Below are 17857 nucleotides of genomic sequence, written 5' to 3'. Positions count from 1 at the left end.
CACAGGGGCCCAGCTCGGAGCTCTGCTGAAGAGATGTGCTATAACCAGAAGGGCCCCAGTCCGGAGCTGTGTGCTGTACAGTTTGGTTCTAATTCACAGGGGCCCAGCTCGGAGCTCTGCTGAAGAGATGTGCTATAACCAGAAGGGCCCCAGTCCGGAGCTGTGTGCTGTATAGTGTGGTTCTCATTTGCAGGAGCCCAGCTCGGAGCTCTGTAAGGAATGGTGCATTAAATGTAAAAGGTGAAAGAACTGTGAATCAGGAACAGAAACAGAAGTTGTTGGCAAAGGTCAGCAGGTCTGGCAGCATCTGTGAAGGTAAAAGCAGAGTTAATGTTTCAGGTCCAATGACCCTTGCTGAGGAACGGTCACCGGACCCGAAACATTCACTGTTTTTTCCTTCACAGATACTGCCAGACCGGCTGACCTTTTCCAGCAACTTTGTTTTTGTTGTGTACTACATTAAATATGTTAGTCATTTATGAAAAATGGTTATGTTTTTCATAACAGAGCAATCTAGCAGCATTCCCAGTTAACCGAGTAGATACTGCAGCTTGGCGTCTGTTTCCATGGAGACAGAGACCCCCAGCATCAATTCCCATCCTGTCTGAATGAACTGATTTCCACTGACACAACAAAGTGTGGAATGCACATTCAGTATGTATGCTCCCTAGTTTAGCGGAGGTGCCAGCTGAGAATTGGTGAGTGTTCTCTTCTTGATCACTGTTCTGCCCTCCTCGTTCGAGCTTGTTGCAATGTGATGTGGCATATGGCTGATTATTGTACCCTACACTTTTTGACTCGCATGAAGAATAGTCACCTGGAGGATTTCCTGCAGCTGTGCTCCCTTTGAGCCAAGTGGAGAAATTTGGGGAAGGGAATTTGTTTTAAAATGAAAATTCATCCAGCTCCCTTGAATTTCAAATGTAGTTAACAATGCATTGAGCAGAGCAGCTGGCTACAGGCAGCGAATCTGTCACAGCATAGAGCCGTGATCACAAGGCTGCACAGAAATAGCATTACCATTCTGACCTAGAAATGCCAGTGCCTACAGCACTTCTGCTTCACAGTTGCCTTCATAATGGTGGGGAAGTTTCAGGAAACATTTTTCCATTCGTGCACTATGTCTTCTTCCCCAGAGCCTGTTGATCTTGAACAGAGGTGGCTTTTCAGCAGTAGGGTTCTGAGGGCTGTACTCCCAGTTCTGAGGAAGGGTCACCAGACCCAGAACGTTAACTCTGATTTCTCTCTGGATGCTGCCAGACTTGCTGAGCTCTTGCAGCAATTTCTGCTTTTGTGTGAAGATAGAAGTGGATATAGAAGGAAGGGATAAAAAGAATCAGAAATCTCCCACCTTGGTATATCCAGACGTGCTTTACTGCCAGTGACATACTTGTGTGGTGAAGTCGCTAACATCGGAAACGGTTTGTATGTAATAGCAAGATTATAGTTAGGTTGGCTGTTGAGGAATAAATATTGGGCACATGCCAACATGGGTTCGGGTTTTGAGACACACAGTTGATCTCTAAGACATAGTTGTTTACTTTCAGTAGAACAATATTCATCAACGAGGATGGATTCAACCCTTGATGGTTTTTTTCCTGGAGCATCCTTTTTGAAGAGATATCGGAACTGAAGCAATTTAAAAAACAAATAACATAGCTGTTTGGCATTGGAAATGGCCTGGCAACCCCCCCCACCACACACACACACACACACTCTGCTGTAAACTGCCCGCAGTCAAGTGGACTGTCCTGAATCCTTCCCAAGGCCCGCAAATTTGTTCAATTGCCCCATGATTGTGAAAAGTACCCTTTATTTACTCATTCATGGACAGGATGAGGGCCCTCCCTCATTACTTAGAGGGCAGTTAGGAGTCAACCACGTTGGAGTCATATGTAGGTCAGATCAGGTAAGGATGGCAGATTTCTACCCTAAAAGGAAGTCATTAATGAACCAGATGGAAGTCTTTAATTCCATTTTTTTAAAAAATTGAATTCGAATTCCACATTCTGCCGTGGCAGGCTTCAAACCTGGGTCCCCAGAACGTTATTGGGCTCCCTGGATTAATAAGCCAGCGATAACGCCTAAAGGCTCTCGCTTTCCCTGTTCTCAAATCTTTGTCCCAGTCAGAAGTATAGAATCCAACAGAAGAGGGCGATGCCTTTCAGGGCAACTGTACCAGTGCTGGCTCATTACAAGAGCTGTCGGTCAGCTCAATAAGCCTGCAAATCTTTGTAAATCGTGTCTGTAACCCTTTATAAAGGTAATATTGAATTGGTTTCCATTGTAATTTCAGGCAGCAATTTATTGGTCGTCACAATGTGTTTGGAGAAAATGTGCCTTCTAATCTCTTCCCCGAGTTCCTTTGCAGCTGAACAATGGGACCTTCAGTCACTGATGCTTGTGTTGATTCTCGGTGAGATATTCATTGAGGTCCATTCTTAACCCTCCCCTTCCAATTTCAACCGTTTTCTTAAAGGTAATTATGTACTCTGCTTCCATCATTGTTCCTGGTAAGACTTGGGAGTGCAGGTTCATGGTTCCTTGAAAGTTGAGTCACAGGTAGACAGGGTGGTGAAGAAGGCGTTGGTCCACTTGCCATTACTGGTCAGTGCATTGAGTATATGAGTTGGGAGGTGATGTTGCAGCCAAACAGCACTTTGGTCAGGCCGTTATTGGAATACTGTGTTCAGTTCTGGTCTCCCTGCTACAGAAAAGATGTTGTGAAACTTGAAATGGCTCAAAAAAGATTTATAAGGATGTTGCTGGGATTAGAGCTATAGGGAGAGGCTGACTATTGAATGTAGAATCTCTAAAGTGTGGAAACAGGCCCTTCAGCCCAACAAGCCCATACTGACCTTCACTGCATCCAACCCAGACCTGTCTGCTATAGCCCACCTAATGTACACATCCCTGGACACTATGGACAATTTAGCACGGCCAATCCACCCTAACCTGCACCCCTTTGGACTGTGGGAGGAAACCCACGCAGACACAGGGAGAATGTGCAAACTCCACACAGACAGTCGCCTGAGGCTGGAATCGAACTCGGGTCTCGAGTGCTGTGAGGCAGCAGTGCGAACCGCTGAGCCACTGTGCTGTCCTGTTAGGGGCTGCAGCTTTTTTCCTGGAGTGTTGGATGCCGAGGGGTGACCTTATGGAAGTTTATAAAACCATAAGGAGCGTGGATAGGATGAATAGCCAAGGTCTTTTTCCCCAGGCAGTTCAAAAGCTGAGGCATAGATTTCAGGTGAGAGGGGGGAAGAGACTTAAGGGGTAACTTTTTGACGCAGAAGGTGGAGTGAGCCACCAGAGAAGGTAGTAGATCAGGTATAGTGATAACATTTAAAAAGCACCCGGATGGGTGCATGAAAAGGAAGAGTTTAAAGTTCTCCAGGTCAACTGGGACTAGATCAGTTCAGGATATCTGCTCGGCATGGACCGGTTGGACCGAGAGTCTGCTTCCATGCTGTACAATTCTATGACTCTGTCATTCCATGTTCTATTTATAATCTTGTTTCAAAAAGAAACCTAAACTGTCCCTGCCATTGTTTTTATGTGATCATAAGGTCTTCCTCCGACTCACTGACCAGCAGAAGTTGGTTTTTGCTGATTATCAAAATCTTCCAGAAGTTTGAATTGCACACCTCAATAAGCACTGATTTAAGTATTGCAAAAACAGCCTGGCTTAAATCAAATTAACTCAGATTTCACTGTACAGAAACCAGCAGTTCAACATGGTTGGTTTGTCTGATGTTCTGTTTGTCCTACCCCCTCAGTATGTTCTTTCAGTTTTAGTGTTCATGAACTTTAGATGCTCTGTGCTTTTCTTAAAAAAAACATTGTTTATGCAATGTGGGCCTTGCTGGCTGGGCCAAGAATTATTGCCCATTCCCAGAGACCAGTCAACTATATTTCTGGGAGTCACGGGTAGACCAGACCAGGTAAGGGCAGCAGTTTTCCTAAAGCACGTTAGTGACACAGAGTTCATTCCCCACCAGTGGTCATCATTAAGCTCTTAATGCCACATTTGCAGAATTCACCTACCATGACTGGATTTACACCCAGATCCCCACCTGGTCTCTGCATTAATAATCTAGCAATTTTTAAAAAAAATTCTTTTTGTGGGAAGTGGGTGTTGCTGGCTTAGCAAGTGTTTTATTGCCCATCCCTTGAGAAGGTGGCAGTGAGCCGCCATCTTGAACTGCTGCAGTCCACCTGTTATTGGTTGGCCCCCAATACTTGGCCATATGATTGCTGTCTCATTAGAGAGAAATGAATAGTGGTGATTTAACCTGAGGCTCACCATATCTCAGGCAAGGGAGAGGTTGAGAAGGGGAGTCCTTTGTGGTAGCCTCAGTCAGTGATGGGAATTGAACACACTGTTAATATTATATTGTTTCACAAACCAAGTGTGCTAAACTGATCCTGTGAGTTATACATTCTCACCGCTCTCTGGCTAAAGGCTTTCCCCCTGAAATTCCTGATTGAGTTTATTAGTAATGACATTTTTTTTCATCTCCCTTGCAAGTGGAACATTTATCTCATCTGCCATTATCGAGCATCTTCTTAATTTTAGGAACTTCCATAACATTGACCCTCAAGTTTACCATCTTCAGAGAAGAGAAACCTAATCTGTTCAGCATTTTCTGGAGTCACGTATTTGCTGTGATGATTTTCATTGTAGCAAAAGATTTAACGTAGACCCAGTCACGGTGATAGCTTGGACTGGTTTGGAATACCTAGGGGATTTGGGTGGAATTTTCCACACATTGTATCAGTTTTCCTTAATCGTGCCCTACTCTTTGGTGAGGTTCACAAGGAAGAGGTATTAGAAATCCTACAGAGGGTGAAGATAGATAAGTCCCCTGGGCCGGATGGGATTTATCCTAGGATCCTCTGGGAAGCCAGGGAGGAGATTGCTGAGCCTTTAGCGTTGACCTTTAACTCGTCATTGTCTGCAGGAATAGTGCCAGAAGACTGGAGGATAGCAAATGTGGTTCCCCTGTTCAAGATGGGGAGTAGAGACAACCCTGGTGATTATAGACCAGTGAGCCTTACCTCAGTTGTTGGTAAAGTGTTGGAAAAGGTTATAAGGGATAGGATTTATAATCATCTAGAAAAGAATAAATTGATTAGGGATAGTCAGCGTGGTTTTGTGAAGGGAAGATCGTGCCTCACAAACCTTATTGAGCCAACATTGGGGTGATTTTAAAGTTGAGGATGAGGGATGCAACGGCCTAGTGGTATTATTGCTGGGCTGTTAATCCAGAGAGTCCGATAACATTCTGGGGACTCGGGTTTGAATCCTGCCATGGCAGATATTTGAATTCAATAAATATCTGGAACGACGAGTCTAATGATGACCATGAATCGATTGACAGAAAAACCCATCTGGTTCACTAATGTCCTTTAGGGAAGGAAACTGCCATCCTTACCTGGTCTGGCCTACGTGTGACTTCAGACCCACAGCAACCTGGTTGACTCTGAACTGCCCTCTGGGCAATTAGGGTTGGGCAATAAATGCTGCTGTGTCAGCGACTTCCTTGTCCTGTGAATGACTAAACAAAAAAATGCTCGAGACCAGAATGGGAGGGTGTGTCAAAATCTTAGAGAGAGCTGGAGCATGCTACAGAGAGAGCAAGGAGGGAGGGGGGAATTTCAAAATGGAGGAGTAAAGGCATTGAAGGAGCTGGTGTAGGTCATCCAGTGACAGGCAATGCATTTAAAAGTTGTGAAACCTGTTCTGAATGTCCTGCTGTGCAAGGAAGCTAAAGCCTGCTTGTGGGTCGAGCCAACAAAATGGCACATTGGCCTTCATTACTTGGGGGTTGATGCACAGGAAAATAAGTCTTGCTTCCAGCAACTGGAGAGGCCAACCCACCCTTGGGAGTACAGTGTGGCTGTATACGGATGTGGGGGGTGGGGGCAATCCTCACCCTTAGTAACAGTGACCAGGGGCGTTGCTGGGAGTTGGACACTGTGGTCAGCGTCCCAGGGGCGTGTTGTATATTTTTTGGGAGAATCTAGCGTGGGGTTCCTCCGTTCCAGTGGCTGTGGTGATTTAACTATCACCAGCAAAACAGAGGAGGGGTTCCGTGTCAGTTGTGGCAAGCCATTGGTTATAAGCTCCATTGGAAAGGCACAAGAGAGAATGAGAAACCTTAAAGAGAAGGTGAAAAGATGCAGAGAACAAGGTCGAAATGGCACAGATGTTGTTCCCACGGCAAGAAAATCAGAAATCACTAACATCCTGTGCTCTCCATTTCATCAGAAAGCCAGCTTTCTTTTGTGAAAGCTGCAAAAAGAAAGGAATGGAGTGGAAGAGTGTTTGGAGAGCCCAGCAAGACATTGGTGAAGACTTGTTCAAATTCCAAAAATATCCAAATACAAGGGAACATGGATCCAATGGAGACAAATCTGAGGAAACGGAGATGGATATAAGTGGTGCCAAGACTGATCCTCGGGAAATACAAATTCTCCTGAGGCATGGGACTAGGGACCGAGGGGATATCTGTGTCTCCACGAAGCTCTGTTTGTATGTGTTGTATGCGGTATGTGTCGTGATTGAAAAGTTTGCAGAGTTGGTGAAAAGGTTTTAGGTGACCGCTCGTGCACTAACAGACTCCGAGAGAACCGGCAGTCAATTCTAATCCCACCCCTCCCCAAAAACAACATCACCCAGACTGTCACATTGCAGAGATAGACAGCCCAGGGTACGAACATTAACATCAGTGTGACATTAGCACAAGCAGTTCATTCCGTGTGATTTGGAAATGTTGGGACAGATGTTTTCTACTTAAAACTGTCCCGTTAGCCAGTTATTCTGATTTCAGATTATTGTGTCTGGACAAGGTAAATCCCAGCCTGAGATTATAGAATCCCCAGAGTGTGGAAACAGGCCACTGACCCATTGAGTATGCCCACCCACTGAAGGACATCCCACCCAGACTCAACCCATCCCTGTAACCCAGCATTTCCCATGGCTAACCTGCACATCCCTGGGTACTATGGGACAATTTAGCACGGCCAATCCACCCTAACCTGCACATCCCTGGGCACTACGGGACAATTTAGCACGGCCAATCCACCCTAACCTGCACATCCCTGGGCACTACGGGACAATTTAGCACAGCCAATCCACCCTAACCTGCACATCCCTGGGCACTACGGGACAATTTAGCGCTGCCAATCCACCCTAACCCGCACATCCCTGGGCACTACGGGACAGTTTAGCATAGCCAATCCACCCTAACCCGCACATCCCTGGGCACTACGGGACAATTTATCATAGCCAATCCACCCTAACCCACACATCCCTGGGCACTACGGGACAATTTAGCACGGCCAATCCACCCTAACCCACACATCCCTGGGCACTACGGGACAATTTATCACAGCCAATCCACCCTAACCCACACATCCCTGGGCACTACGGGACAATTTAGCACGGCCAATCCACCCTAACCCACACATCCCTGGGCACTACGGGACAATTTAGCACGGCCAATCCACCCTAACCCACACATCTTTAGATGGTGGGAGGAAACCGGAGCACCTGGAGGAAACCCACACAGATGCGGGGAGAATGTGCAAACCCCACACAGACAGTCGCCCGGCCGTGAGGCATATGCAAGACTGAGAGACTTTAGTTAAATAAATTGATGCAGTGATGGTGGAGCTGTGTATAACGTTAGTTACAGCACAGCTGGAGTACTGTGTGCGGTTCAGGTCCCCACACCATGGGAAGGACGTGAGGGTACGGGGCGGGTGGGAGAGAGGAGATTTACCAGGACGTTCCCTGAGCTGGAGCGAATCCGCGATGAAGAGAGGCTGGGATTGTTTTCCCTGGAGCAGGAAGATCGGACTGAGGTGTACAAACAGCATGGATAGAGAGAAACTCTTTCCTGTTGTAGAGGGGTCAGTAACTGGGGGTGTGGGGGGGGAGCGGTGTGGCGCAGTTTAAGGTCAGGGGCAGGAGAGGGTTTGAAGAAGAACATGTTCACCCAGAGGGTGGAAGGTGGAGTCTGGAACTCACTGCCAGAAACGGGAGGGAGAAGCAGGAAACCTCCCAAGTGTTTAGATCAGCCCCGGAAATGCCAACGCATACAAGGGTAGGGGCCAAGTGCTGGGAAAGGTTGGATGCCTGGCACAGACAGGATGGGCCAAAGGGCCTGTTTCTGTGCTGTGGGGCAGAGGAGATAGCCATGACCTCCACAAATGGCTGTTCTCGTCTTTCCTGAGGAAGTAACCAGGCACCTTGTTTCCCAGGCACAGTGCGTTGCAGTCGGGATGGAGGCTCTGAATTGGCACGTTACAGTTGTCAGCTGACCCTGCAGGAGTATAGTTATGTCCAGGAGGGGCATCCTATGTCGCATTAGCCTCCCTCTGCCTGCCGATGAAGATGGTCAGCCCCAATAAGAAGGTCTGTGCCCCTTTTTGGACATGATGAGAGGGCATTGCGGGGCGTGTGTGTGAGAGGTAGGGGATTGGGTCAAGTCAATGCATGCACCATTGGCAACACAAACATGGTGGCTACATTTCCCAGCATGCAGTGGGTGCCAAACCATTGGGCTCCCAAGGTTAAAGGGCAGAGTTCAGATACACACGGCGTTGGATGCAGTTTTCTGACACAGCGCTCCTTGTGCGATGGAGGTAGAGGATCATGGGACCAATTCTCCCTCAACCCACGGGCAGTCACCTTCCCCCCCCCCCCCCGCCCACCGAGGGTCAACACACAGCACGCGGGATCGCTGGCCGGGCAGGCTTTATTTGGCCCGCCCAGCACTGAGGTAACCACGTTGGGTATGGGCCTGGAGTCAAGTGTAGGTTACACCAGGTACGGAAGGCACATTTCCCATCATGCATCAGCTCACCATGAGGCCAACTGCTCAGTTCCAGGCTATTTTGTCAACTTGAATTTGGGAAGTTGGGCCTTAAACCCCTACACCCCCTCCCTATCGCTGTCACCCGTCCAGCCCCTACACACCCTCCCTATCTCTGTCACCCCCTCCAGCCCCTACACCCCCTCCCTATCTCTGTCACCCCCTCCAGCCCCTACACCCCCTCCCTATCTCTGTCACCCGTCCAGCCCCTACACACCCTCCCTATCTCTGTCACCCCCTCCAGCCCCTACACCCCCTCCCTATCGCTGTCACCCGTCCAGCCCCTACACACCCTCCCTATCTCTGTCACCCCCTCCAGCCCCTACACCCCCTCCCTATCTCTGTCACCCCCTCCAGCCCCTACACCCCCTCCCGATCGCTGTCACCCGTCCAGTCTCTACACCCCCTCCCTATCTCTGTCACCCGTCCACCCTCTACATTCCCCTCCCTATCTCTGTCACCCCCTCCAACCCCTACACCCCCTCCCTATCCCTGTCACCTCCTCCAGCCCCTACACCCCCTCCCTATCTCTATCACCCCCTCCAGGCCTACACCCCCTCCCTATCTCTGTCACCCCGTCCCTACCCCTGTCACCCCCTCCAGCCCCTACAACCTCTCCCTATCCCTGTCACCCCCTCCATCCCCTACACCCCCTCCCTATCTCTGTCACCCCCCTACAGCCCCTACAGCCCCTCCCTATCCCTGTCATCCCCTCCAGCCCCTACACCCCTTCCCTATCTCTGTTACCCCCTCCAGCCCCTACACCCTATCTGTACCTCTGTCACCCCCCTCCAGCCCCTACAGTCCCTCCATATCTCTGTCACTCCCTCCAACCCCCATGCCCCCTCCCTATCTCTGTCACCCCCTCCAGCCCCTACACCCCCTCCAGCCCCTACAGTCCCTCCATATCTCTGTCACTCCCTCCAACCCCCACGCCCCCTCCCTATCTCTGTCACCCCCTCCAGCCCCTATACCCCCTCCAGCCCCTACACCCCCTCCCTATCTCTGTAACCCCCTCCTTTCCCCTACACCCCCTCCCTATCTCTGTAACCCCCTCTTTTCCCCTACACCCCCTCCAATTCCAGCCCCTTGACCATCCTTGATTCCCATCGCTCCCCCACTGGGAGCCATGCCTTCAGCTGCCTGGGCCCTGAGCTCTGGAAACGCCTCTCCCTAAAGCCCGCACCCCCCCGCCCCGTCTGTCCCTCCTTCCTGATGACCCTCAGTTGTGGCACAGTGGTCAGTGTGTTGCTGCAGGGTTGGACATTTCTCTGGGTTACCTTCAGTGCTGCGGGGTCTTGCTGCGAGCTGAAGCTGAAATCAGGTTGTGCAGTCGTGGGGGCCCTCCTCAAGGTGAATTGTGACCCCTTTCTCTACGACAGTTGGGGTGAGGGTCTGCACCACAGGAAGACCCCTGTATGTTTCTGCTTGTTGATCTATGGGGCTGTGTGTGTGTGAGTGTGTATGTGTGTGTATGTGAGTGTGTGCGTGTGTGTGTCGGTGTCGGTGTGTGTGTGTGTCGGTGTCGGTGTGTGTGTGTGCACACGTGTGTCAGTGTGTGTGTGTGTGTGTGAGTGTGCGCGTGTGTGTCGGTGTCGGTGTCGGGGTGTGTGTGTGTGTGTGTGTGTGTGTGTGAGTGCGTGTGTGTGTGTGTCAGTGTCGGTGTGAGTGTGTGTGTGTGTCGGTGTGAGTGTGTGTGTATGTGTGAGTGTGAGGGTGTGTGTGTGTGTGTGTGGTGTGTGTGTCGGTGTCGGTGTGTGTGTGTGTGTGTGTGTCACTAGTTCTCACCCTTGGTTTCCTCACTGTTGCTGAGCCAGCCTCGCGGGACCTGTCCCCCTACATGTTCAACAATGTGACTCCTTTCCTGGGCAATTGAGCGTGGACCAGAAATACCCATCACACCCACAATGACACTTTTAAATAGCGATAGCAAAGTTAACCAAACCTGAGACAACGAAGTGTGGGGCTGGATGGACACAGCAGGCCCAGCAGCATCAGAGGGGCAGGAAAGGGTCTAGGCCCGAAGCGTCAGCCCTTCCTGCTCCCTGATGCTGCTGGGCCTGCTGTGTTCATGCAGCCCCACACCGCGTTGTCTCAGATTCTCCAGTATCTGCAGCTCCTACTCTCTCTGATAGTCACACTGTGGCGGTTCCAGGTACTGCCCTGCAGGTGGCAATGTCGAGCCATGCCAGCAGGTCCGGGTCTGGGGGGCAACGGGCCTTGTGGCCCCACCAGGAGGCAGACAATGGAACTGTGCGGATTCCCACTCCCATCACCTAAGTCTCTGTGCCCAGGCCAGAGGAGCTGCTAAAATAATCTGCTGCCCGGACCGGTGCCACGGTTTCGAACAGGGCTCCTGCAAGCCGGCGGTCTAACGGTTTGTGCTTTGCAAGCAGAGCCCAGCACATTCTCTCTGTGTCGGAGATAGCAGGAGCTGCAGACGCTGGAGAGTCCGAGATAACGCGGTGCGGAGCTGGAGGAACACAGCAGGCCGGGCAGCCTCAGAGGAGCAGGAAGGCTGACGTTCCTCCTGCTGTGTTCACCCAGCTCCGCACCTTGTTACTTTCGCTCTGTTGATGCCTTGTTCAAGCCACCAGCGACGCCCGGCTCTGATTGAGAGGGTGGGGGTGAGCTGCCTTCTTGAACCGCTGCAGTCCCCGTGTGCTGTGGGTTGACCCACAATGTTCCTCAGGGAGGGAATTCCAGGGATTCTGACCCAGCGACATTGCGGGAATGGCGATACATTTCCAGGTCAAGATGGGGAGTGGCTCAGGGGGAAATGTGCAGCGGGGTGGTGTTCCCATGTACCTTCTGGATGGGAGTGGGTCGTGGGTTTGGAAGGTGCTGCCTGAGGGTCTTTGGTGAGCTTCAGGGAGCGTAGGCCACGCAGAAGTGAGCACCCTGACTTTGGGGAGTGAAATAGCCGGAGGCATGCACCCTATGAATTGCCTTGCAGTTACAATATTAGCGCAGGATTTTAAACCTCTGCTTAAGCTGGACCCCCACCCCACTGCAGCCACTCTGGTCGGGGGTGGGGGGGGGGGGTGAAGTGAGTGTGCGAGCGTCAAGAGCAAATGATCAGGCAGTGACCATTTGGCCCATCTGTCCTGCTCCTCCATTCTGTGTCAAGTGTCAATGCCACTGTTCCTCCGTCTCCCACGCACCTCGACTCCCTGGAAAGCCAACGTTGCCAGGATTTGGGATGTTTTTGAGATTTGGTAACCGCAGGCGACACCGCAAAAACACCAGCCGACGGAGAGATGGTGTTGGCTTCCAATGCACAGACTTGTTCTGATCCAGAACGAAATTCCCGGGAATGGGACATGGGGATACTTACAGGGTCGCAAGAGCTAGAATGAAGGGAGATGGTGTTCAATCATCAAGGATCAGGGCACGGGCGGGATAAATGTTTTCTCACGATGGTCTGTGGAACTCTGAAAATATGGTGGATGCAGAGTCCGAGCATTTTCCAAGGTGGATTCTGGGTAAAGGAAGGAATGTCCCAGCCTCTGGATTTTCCAATCTAATGGAGAAGGTTATCCGGGAATGCAGTGATATCTTGCTCAACTAGACCAGTGGACTGAGGATTGGTGAGTGGAGTTCATTTTAGATAAATGCAAAGTGTTGCATGCTGCTGAGGTAAACCAGGGCAGGATGTACACAGTCAGTGGTAGGGCCCAGGGGAGGGTTACAGAACCGAGCGATCGAGCGGGGTCCAGGCTTGTAGCTCTGTGAAACAGGAGTCACGGGCAGACAGGGCTGTGAAGAAGCATTTCACCACTCAAAGTATCGAGTCTGGGAGTTGGGACGGCCTTGTTGTAGCTGTACAAGACGTTGGTGAGGACACATTTGGAATACTGCGAGCAGATCTGGTCGCCCTACGACAGAAAGGATATTATTCAACTAGAGAGAGTGCGGGAAGGATTTAGTGGGATGCAGGCCGGACTGGAAGGTGTGAGTTATTCGGAGAGGTCGGATAGACTCGGACTCTTTTCCCTGGAGCATAGGAGACTGAGGGTGACCTTACAGAGGTTTATACAACAATGAGGGGCTGGATAAGGTGGGCAGCCAAAAGTTTACCCCCATGGTAGGGGAGAGTGAAGCTGGAGGGTGTAGCTTTAAGGTGAGGGGGGAGAGATGCAAAAGGGTCCAGGGGCAAACTGTTACACACACAGGGTGGTCAGTGCCTGGAACAGGCTGCCAGAGATAGTGGTGGGGGTGAATACGATTTTGTCATTTAAGAAACATTCAGACACGTACGTGGATGGGATGGGGATGGAGGGACTTGGACCAAACGCAGGCAAATGGGGCCAGTTTAAACTGTGAAAACTGGATGGCATGAGTAAGACGGGCTGAAGGGCCTTTTCCTATGCTCTCTGACTCTGCGAAACTTCCAGGAAATAATTCCTAACCTTGTGCAGGGTTGGAGGAGGAGAAGGCCAGGAGGAAGAACCTAAGCAGTGGCCAGCAGGGAGTGGATTGAGAAAAGGTGCCTCGAAGGTTAGAGGGTCGGATGCTGGATCGATTTCACTTTCCACAGCATGGGCTTGGCGTACAGAGGGTCCAGGTATGATAGTTTGAGGGGTTCGGGGTTCGGGGCTGGGATTAGGGTAGGTCTAGGGGAGGGTCTGCTCATTTGGGGGAGTTGATGTCCTTGGGATGGCCAATTCAGAGAGAGCCCAGGAGATGTTCTGGCGATGTTGGGGTCAAATTCTGCCCACAGCGGATGGTGGAGTGTGAATCTGATTAAACTCTGGGAGTTCGGCATCTAAAAGCCCCACTGGGTACACTCTCCCCCTTCCCCTCCCCATCCCATGGGGGGGGGGGCAAAGGGGGATATCTGCTGTCCCTACCCCAGTGTGGCTACACAAGACCCACAGCGATGGTTGACTTATGTCTGCCATCTCGACAAAGCCCCATACCCTGCGGGACAAGGCATCATTGAATCCACTGACAGGGAAAGGGCATCGTTGGCTGGCCCAATGTTTCTGCAACAAAGAACAAAACAGCACAGAAACAGCCCCTCTGCCCCTCCATGCTCACGCCACCTCACGATCCAGCTGGCAGCAATGAGTCAACGGCCTGCTATGGGTATGGAGTCACGTAGAATCCCAACAGCGTGGGAGCAGGCCATTCGGCCCATCAGGTCCACACTCACTCACCAGATAGCGTCCCATCCAGACCCCCTTAGATCTCTATAACCCCACATTTCCCATGGCCAATCCCTAACCCGCACATCCCTGGGCACTACGGGACAATTTAGCACGGCCAACCCACCCTAACCCGCACATCCCTGGGCACTACGGGACAATTTAGCACGGCCAATCCACCCTAACCCGCACATCCCTGGGGGCTATGGGACAATTTAGCACGGCCAACCCACCCTAACCTGCACATCCCTGGGCACTATGGGACAATTTAGCATGGCCAATCCATCTTAACCTGCACATCCCTGGATACTACGGGACAATTTAACACGGCCAATCCACCCTAACCCACACATCCCTGGGCACTACGGGACAATTTAGCACGGCCAATCCCACCCTAACCCGCACATCCCTGGACACTACGGGACAATTTAGCACGGCCAATCCACCCTAACCCACACATCCCTGGGCACTACGGGACAATTTAGCACGGCCAATCCACCCTAACCCGCACATCCCTGGGCACTATGAGACAATTTAGCACGGCCAATCCACCCTAACCCGCACATCCCTGGGCACTATGGGACAATTTAGCACGGCCAATCCACCCTAACCCGCACATCCCTGGGCACTATGAGACAATTTAGCACGGCCAATCCACCCTAACCCGCACATCCCTGGGCACTATGGGACAATTTAGCACGGCCAATCCACCCTAACCTGCACATCTTCGGACCGTGGGAGGGGACCTGGAGGAAACATGCACAGACACGGGGAGAATGTGCAAACTCCGCACAGACAGTCGCCCGAGGGTGGGATTGAACCCAGGTCCCTGACCCTGACCCCCTGACCTGCCCAACTATCTAAATATGGCCGAATTCCTTCCCTAAGGAACATTGGCAAACCCAATGGGGTTTTCTTGCAACATCTGGAGGAAGTAATTCCGGATCATTGTTGAAATCAAATTTCCACCATTTGCCATGGGAGACGGGGGGGATCGAGCCTGGGTCCCCAGAACATCTCTGGTTAGTCGGCATGCTCCTGCTAAATATTAAACAAAACTGAATTGCCCCGAGGGGCTGAATGGCCTCAACAGCCTTCCCACCATCCCCTTGCAAATCATTCAGAGCTGATTGTGGATGGTTAGAAAATAGTAATGTTTAATGTTATTTATTTATTTCTCACTTTGACTCCTTTGGGTTCTGGGTCACGCTCTGGGCAGTGATAACGATGATGCTGCAGATAATCACAGTGGCCCCACTCAGTCCGAAACGGGTGACCGGTTCATGGAGGATGAAGTATTGAATGGTCATTGTGACCACCACTTCTGAGTGCAGGAAGGCACACACCAGAGCAGGGTGGGTCTTGGTCACTGCATAGTTGGCGCAGAAGAAGGAGACCAGGGCCAGCAAAGTGACACCCATCACGCAGCACCAGGTGAGCGGGTCGACGGGCACGATGGGCTTCTGGAGGAGCAACATGAGCGGGCCGCACACCAGGCTGCCCACCACCCCGAAGCTGAAAAGCGGCAGTCATCAGCTTGGACGGGTGAGTGAGGGTTCGGAAGATCATGAGGGCCATGGCCAGCGCCAAGCCCCCCAGCATCGCCAGGATGTAGCCGAAGACGTCGGAGAGGCGAGAGGTCCTGTCCAGCCTCATCAGGTCGGGCACCACGATGAGGGCCAGACCCACCAGGCTGCCCGAGAGGCCAATCCAGTCATAGATGCTCAGGTGGTAACTGTCAATGACCAGGGCCATGAGGGCAGAGCAGAGAGTGGACGTTCCCTTTCGGACAGTGCCGCATTCCCAGCTGGGATGACCATGAAGGAGCTGTAGGCGCAGGCGATGGACACAATGTTGATGATGGCGTGGATGAAAGTGGACCTCCATGCCTCGCGAGGGCCGAAGAGCGACCCTCCCCTCGCTTTGATGTAGAAGAACAGGGCCAGGTGGAGGATGCAGCGGAACAGCAGGATCTCCAGGGAGGGGACATGCGAGGCCTCGTAAGCGATCTTGGTGAAGGGTGCCACAAACCCGGCTGGCAGGCCACCCCCGAACAGAGCCACCACCAGACCCTTTACCCCATCAGGCAGCCAGCATCTCCGCCAACCCTTCCAGGCCCCTTCCTCGCCGTCCGGCTCATGCAGCCCCATTTCTCACCACCGTCAGCTGGACCGTCCTCACCGGCTGTAGTCCTCCGTGCCTCATTCTCGCCCACGGTCAACTGCATCAGCGTGAGCAGCCCGAGACTGGCAGCTGACACCTGGGGATAGCACAGAGAGAGAGAAGGGTGTACGGTCACGGTTTGATGGTCATTGTCCTGGGCTCCGGCCCCTTTGGCGTTACCACTTGGGAACAGTGCGCATAATTCCTGTCCCTAGTCACGGAATACTCCCCATTTGCCCTGGGATGGGGGCAGCTCCAACAACACTCAGGAAGCTCGACACCATCCAGGACAAAGCAGCCCCCGCTCGATTGGCACCACATCCACAACATCCCACTCCCTCCCCCCACCGACGCTCAGTCGCAGCAGTGTGTACCGTCTACAGGATGCTCTGCAGAGATTCACCAAAGACCCTCAGGCAGCACCTTCCAAACCCACGACCCATTTCCATCCAGAAGGACAAGGGCCAGCAGGTACGTGGGAACATTCCCCTCCGAGCCCCTCACCATCCTGACCTGGCAATATATCCCTGTTCCGTCAGTGTCGCTGGGTCAGAATCCCTGGAATTCCCTCCCTGAGGGACACTGTGGGTCAACCCACAGCATATGGACTGCAGCGGTCCAAGAGGCAGCTCACCCCCACCTTCTCAAGGGGGGCAACTAGGGATGGTGGCAATAAATGCTGGGCCCAGCCAGTGACTCCCACATCCCGCGAGTGAACTAAAGAAGAGATTGTGTGGGATTGGAACATGGAAACCTTCTGGGGCAGGCCAGCACTGGCATCTCCTGTGCTCTGTGGGGAGTCTCCGAGGACAACAATTCTCCAAACACTTCCCCCTCCGTTAAAGCAGCCAGGCTGAGAGAGTGCGCCTCTGGAAGGAGGCAGGCACATGAAATATTTTTAACAGTAGTGAATGGGGATGGCGGGGTGTTGGTGGAGGGTGGTGGGTTGTCGGGGGCGGGGGGTGCGTGGTGAAAGATTACTGGGCCATTCGCGGGGAGTGAGATTAAAAACTGGAAAGAAATTGCTGGAAGATCCAGCAGGATCCGTGGAGAGAAATCCGAGTTAACATTTCGGGTCCAGTGACTCCTCACCCACCACCCCGCCCCCCCCCCCCCCCCCCCCCCCCCCGCCCCCGCCGCGAGAAGGTGGTTCAATCAGACCAGCTGCCGTTGAGTAGAAGGACTGGACGGGCAGAGCGGGCATCCCTGTTGTCCGTATGGGAGTTGGCTTGGAGCGTTCGACCAGGAATCCTGGGCACGCGGTGGATGGGAGAGCAAGAATCTCCAGTGGAAGCTGGGGATTGTGTTTGCGAGAGTTGGGATGGGGGGGTGGTGTGGGTACATTCCAGGCTATCACCGAGGAGTGGGGGGGGGTGGGGGGGGGGCAGGGATTTAAGACCAAGAAGGGTTAAGGATTGGTTCAGTTCCTGCTCCGACATCGGCAACGGCCCCTCTCAAATCAGAGGGAGAGACTCACCCTCTGTGTCCAGTCCCAGTGATAGATTGGCGGGGGGTGGGGGAGGGGGGACGACAGTGAGCTCACAGGAAGCCGGTTGTGGGGGGGTGGGGGGGGCGTGTCGCTGCTGTGACTTCACAAACGCAAGCCTTGGCGACCGAGACCCTGACCGAGCAGAGCTACGGCCATCTTGACAAAGGGGC

General features: G+C 52.3%; 1 protein-coding gene across 1 annotated transcript; it reads right to left on the bottom strand.

The window, feature by feature from the left end:
• Positions 1–11161: 11161 nt before the first annotated feature.
• On the bottom strand, positions 11162–16185 carry LOC132207326 (solute carrier family 35 member G3-like). The gene is given in 5 exon segments (XM_059642569.1): positions 11162–11298; positions 12072–12235; positions 15218–15555; positions 15557–15831; positions 15834–16185. Coding segments are annotated over 5 exon segments (1266 nt in total).
• Positions 16186–17857: the final 1672 nt, after the last annotated feature.

This window comes from Stegostoma tigrinum, chromosome 45, assembly GCF_030684315.1.
Source record: "Stegostoma tigrinum isolate sSteTig4 chromosome 45, sSteTig4.hap1, whole genome shotgun sequence".
NCBI lineage: Eukaryota > Metazoa > Chordata > Chondrichthyes > Orectolobiformes > Stegostomatidae > Stegostoma > Stegostoma tigrinum.
This window is presented reverse-complemented; position numbering and strand designations above follow the sequence as displayed.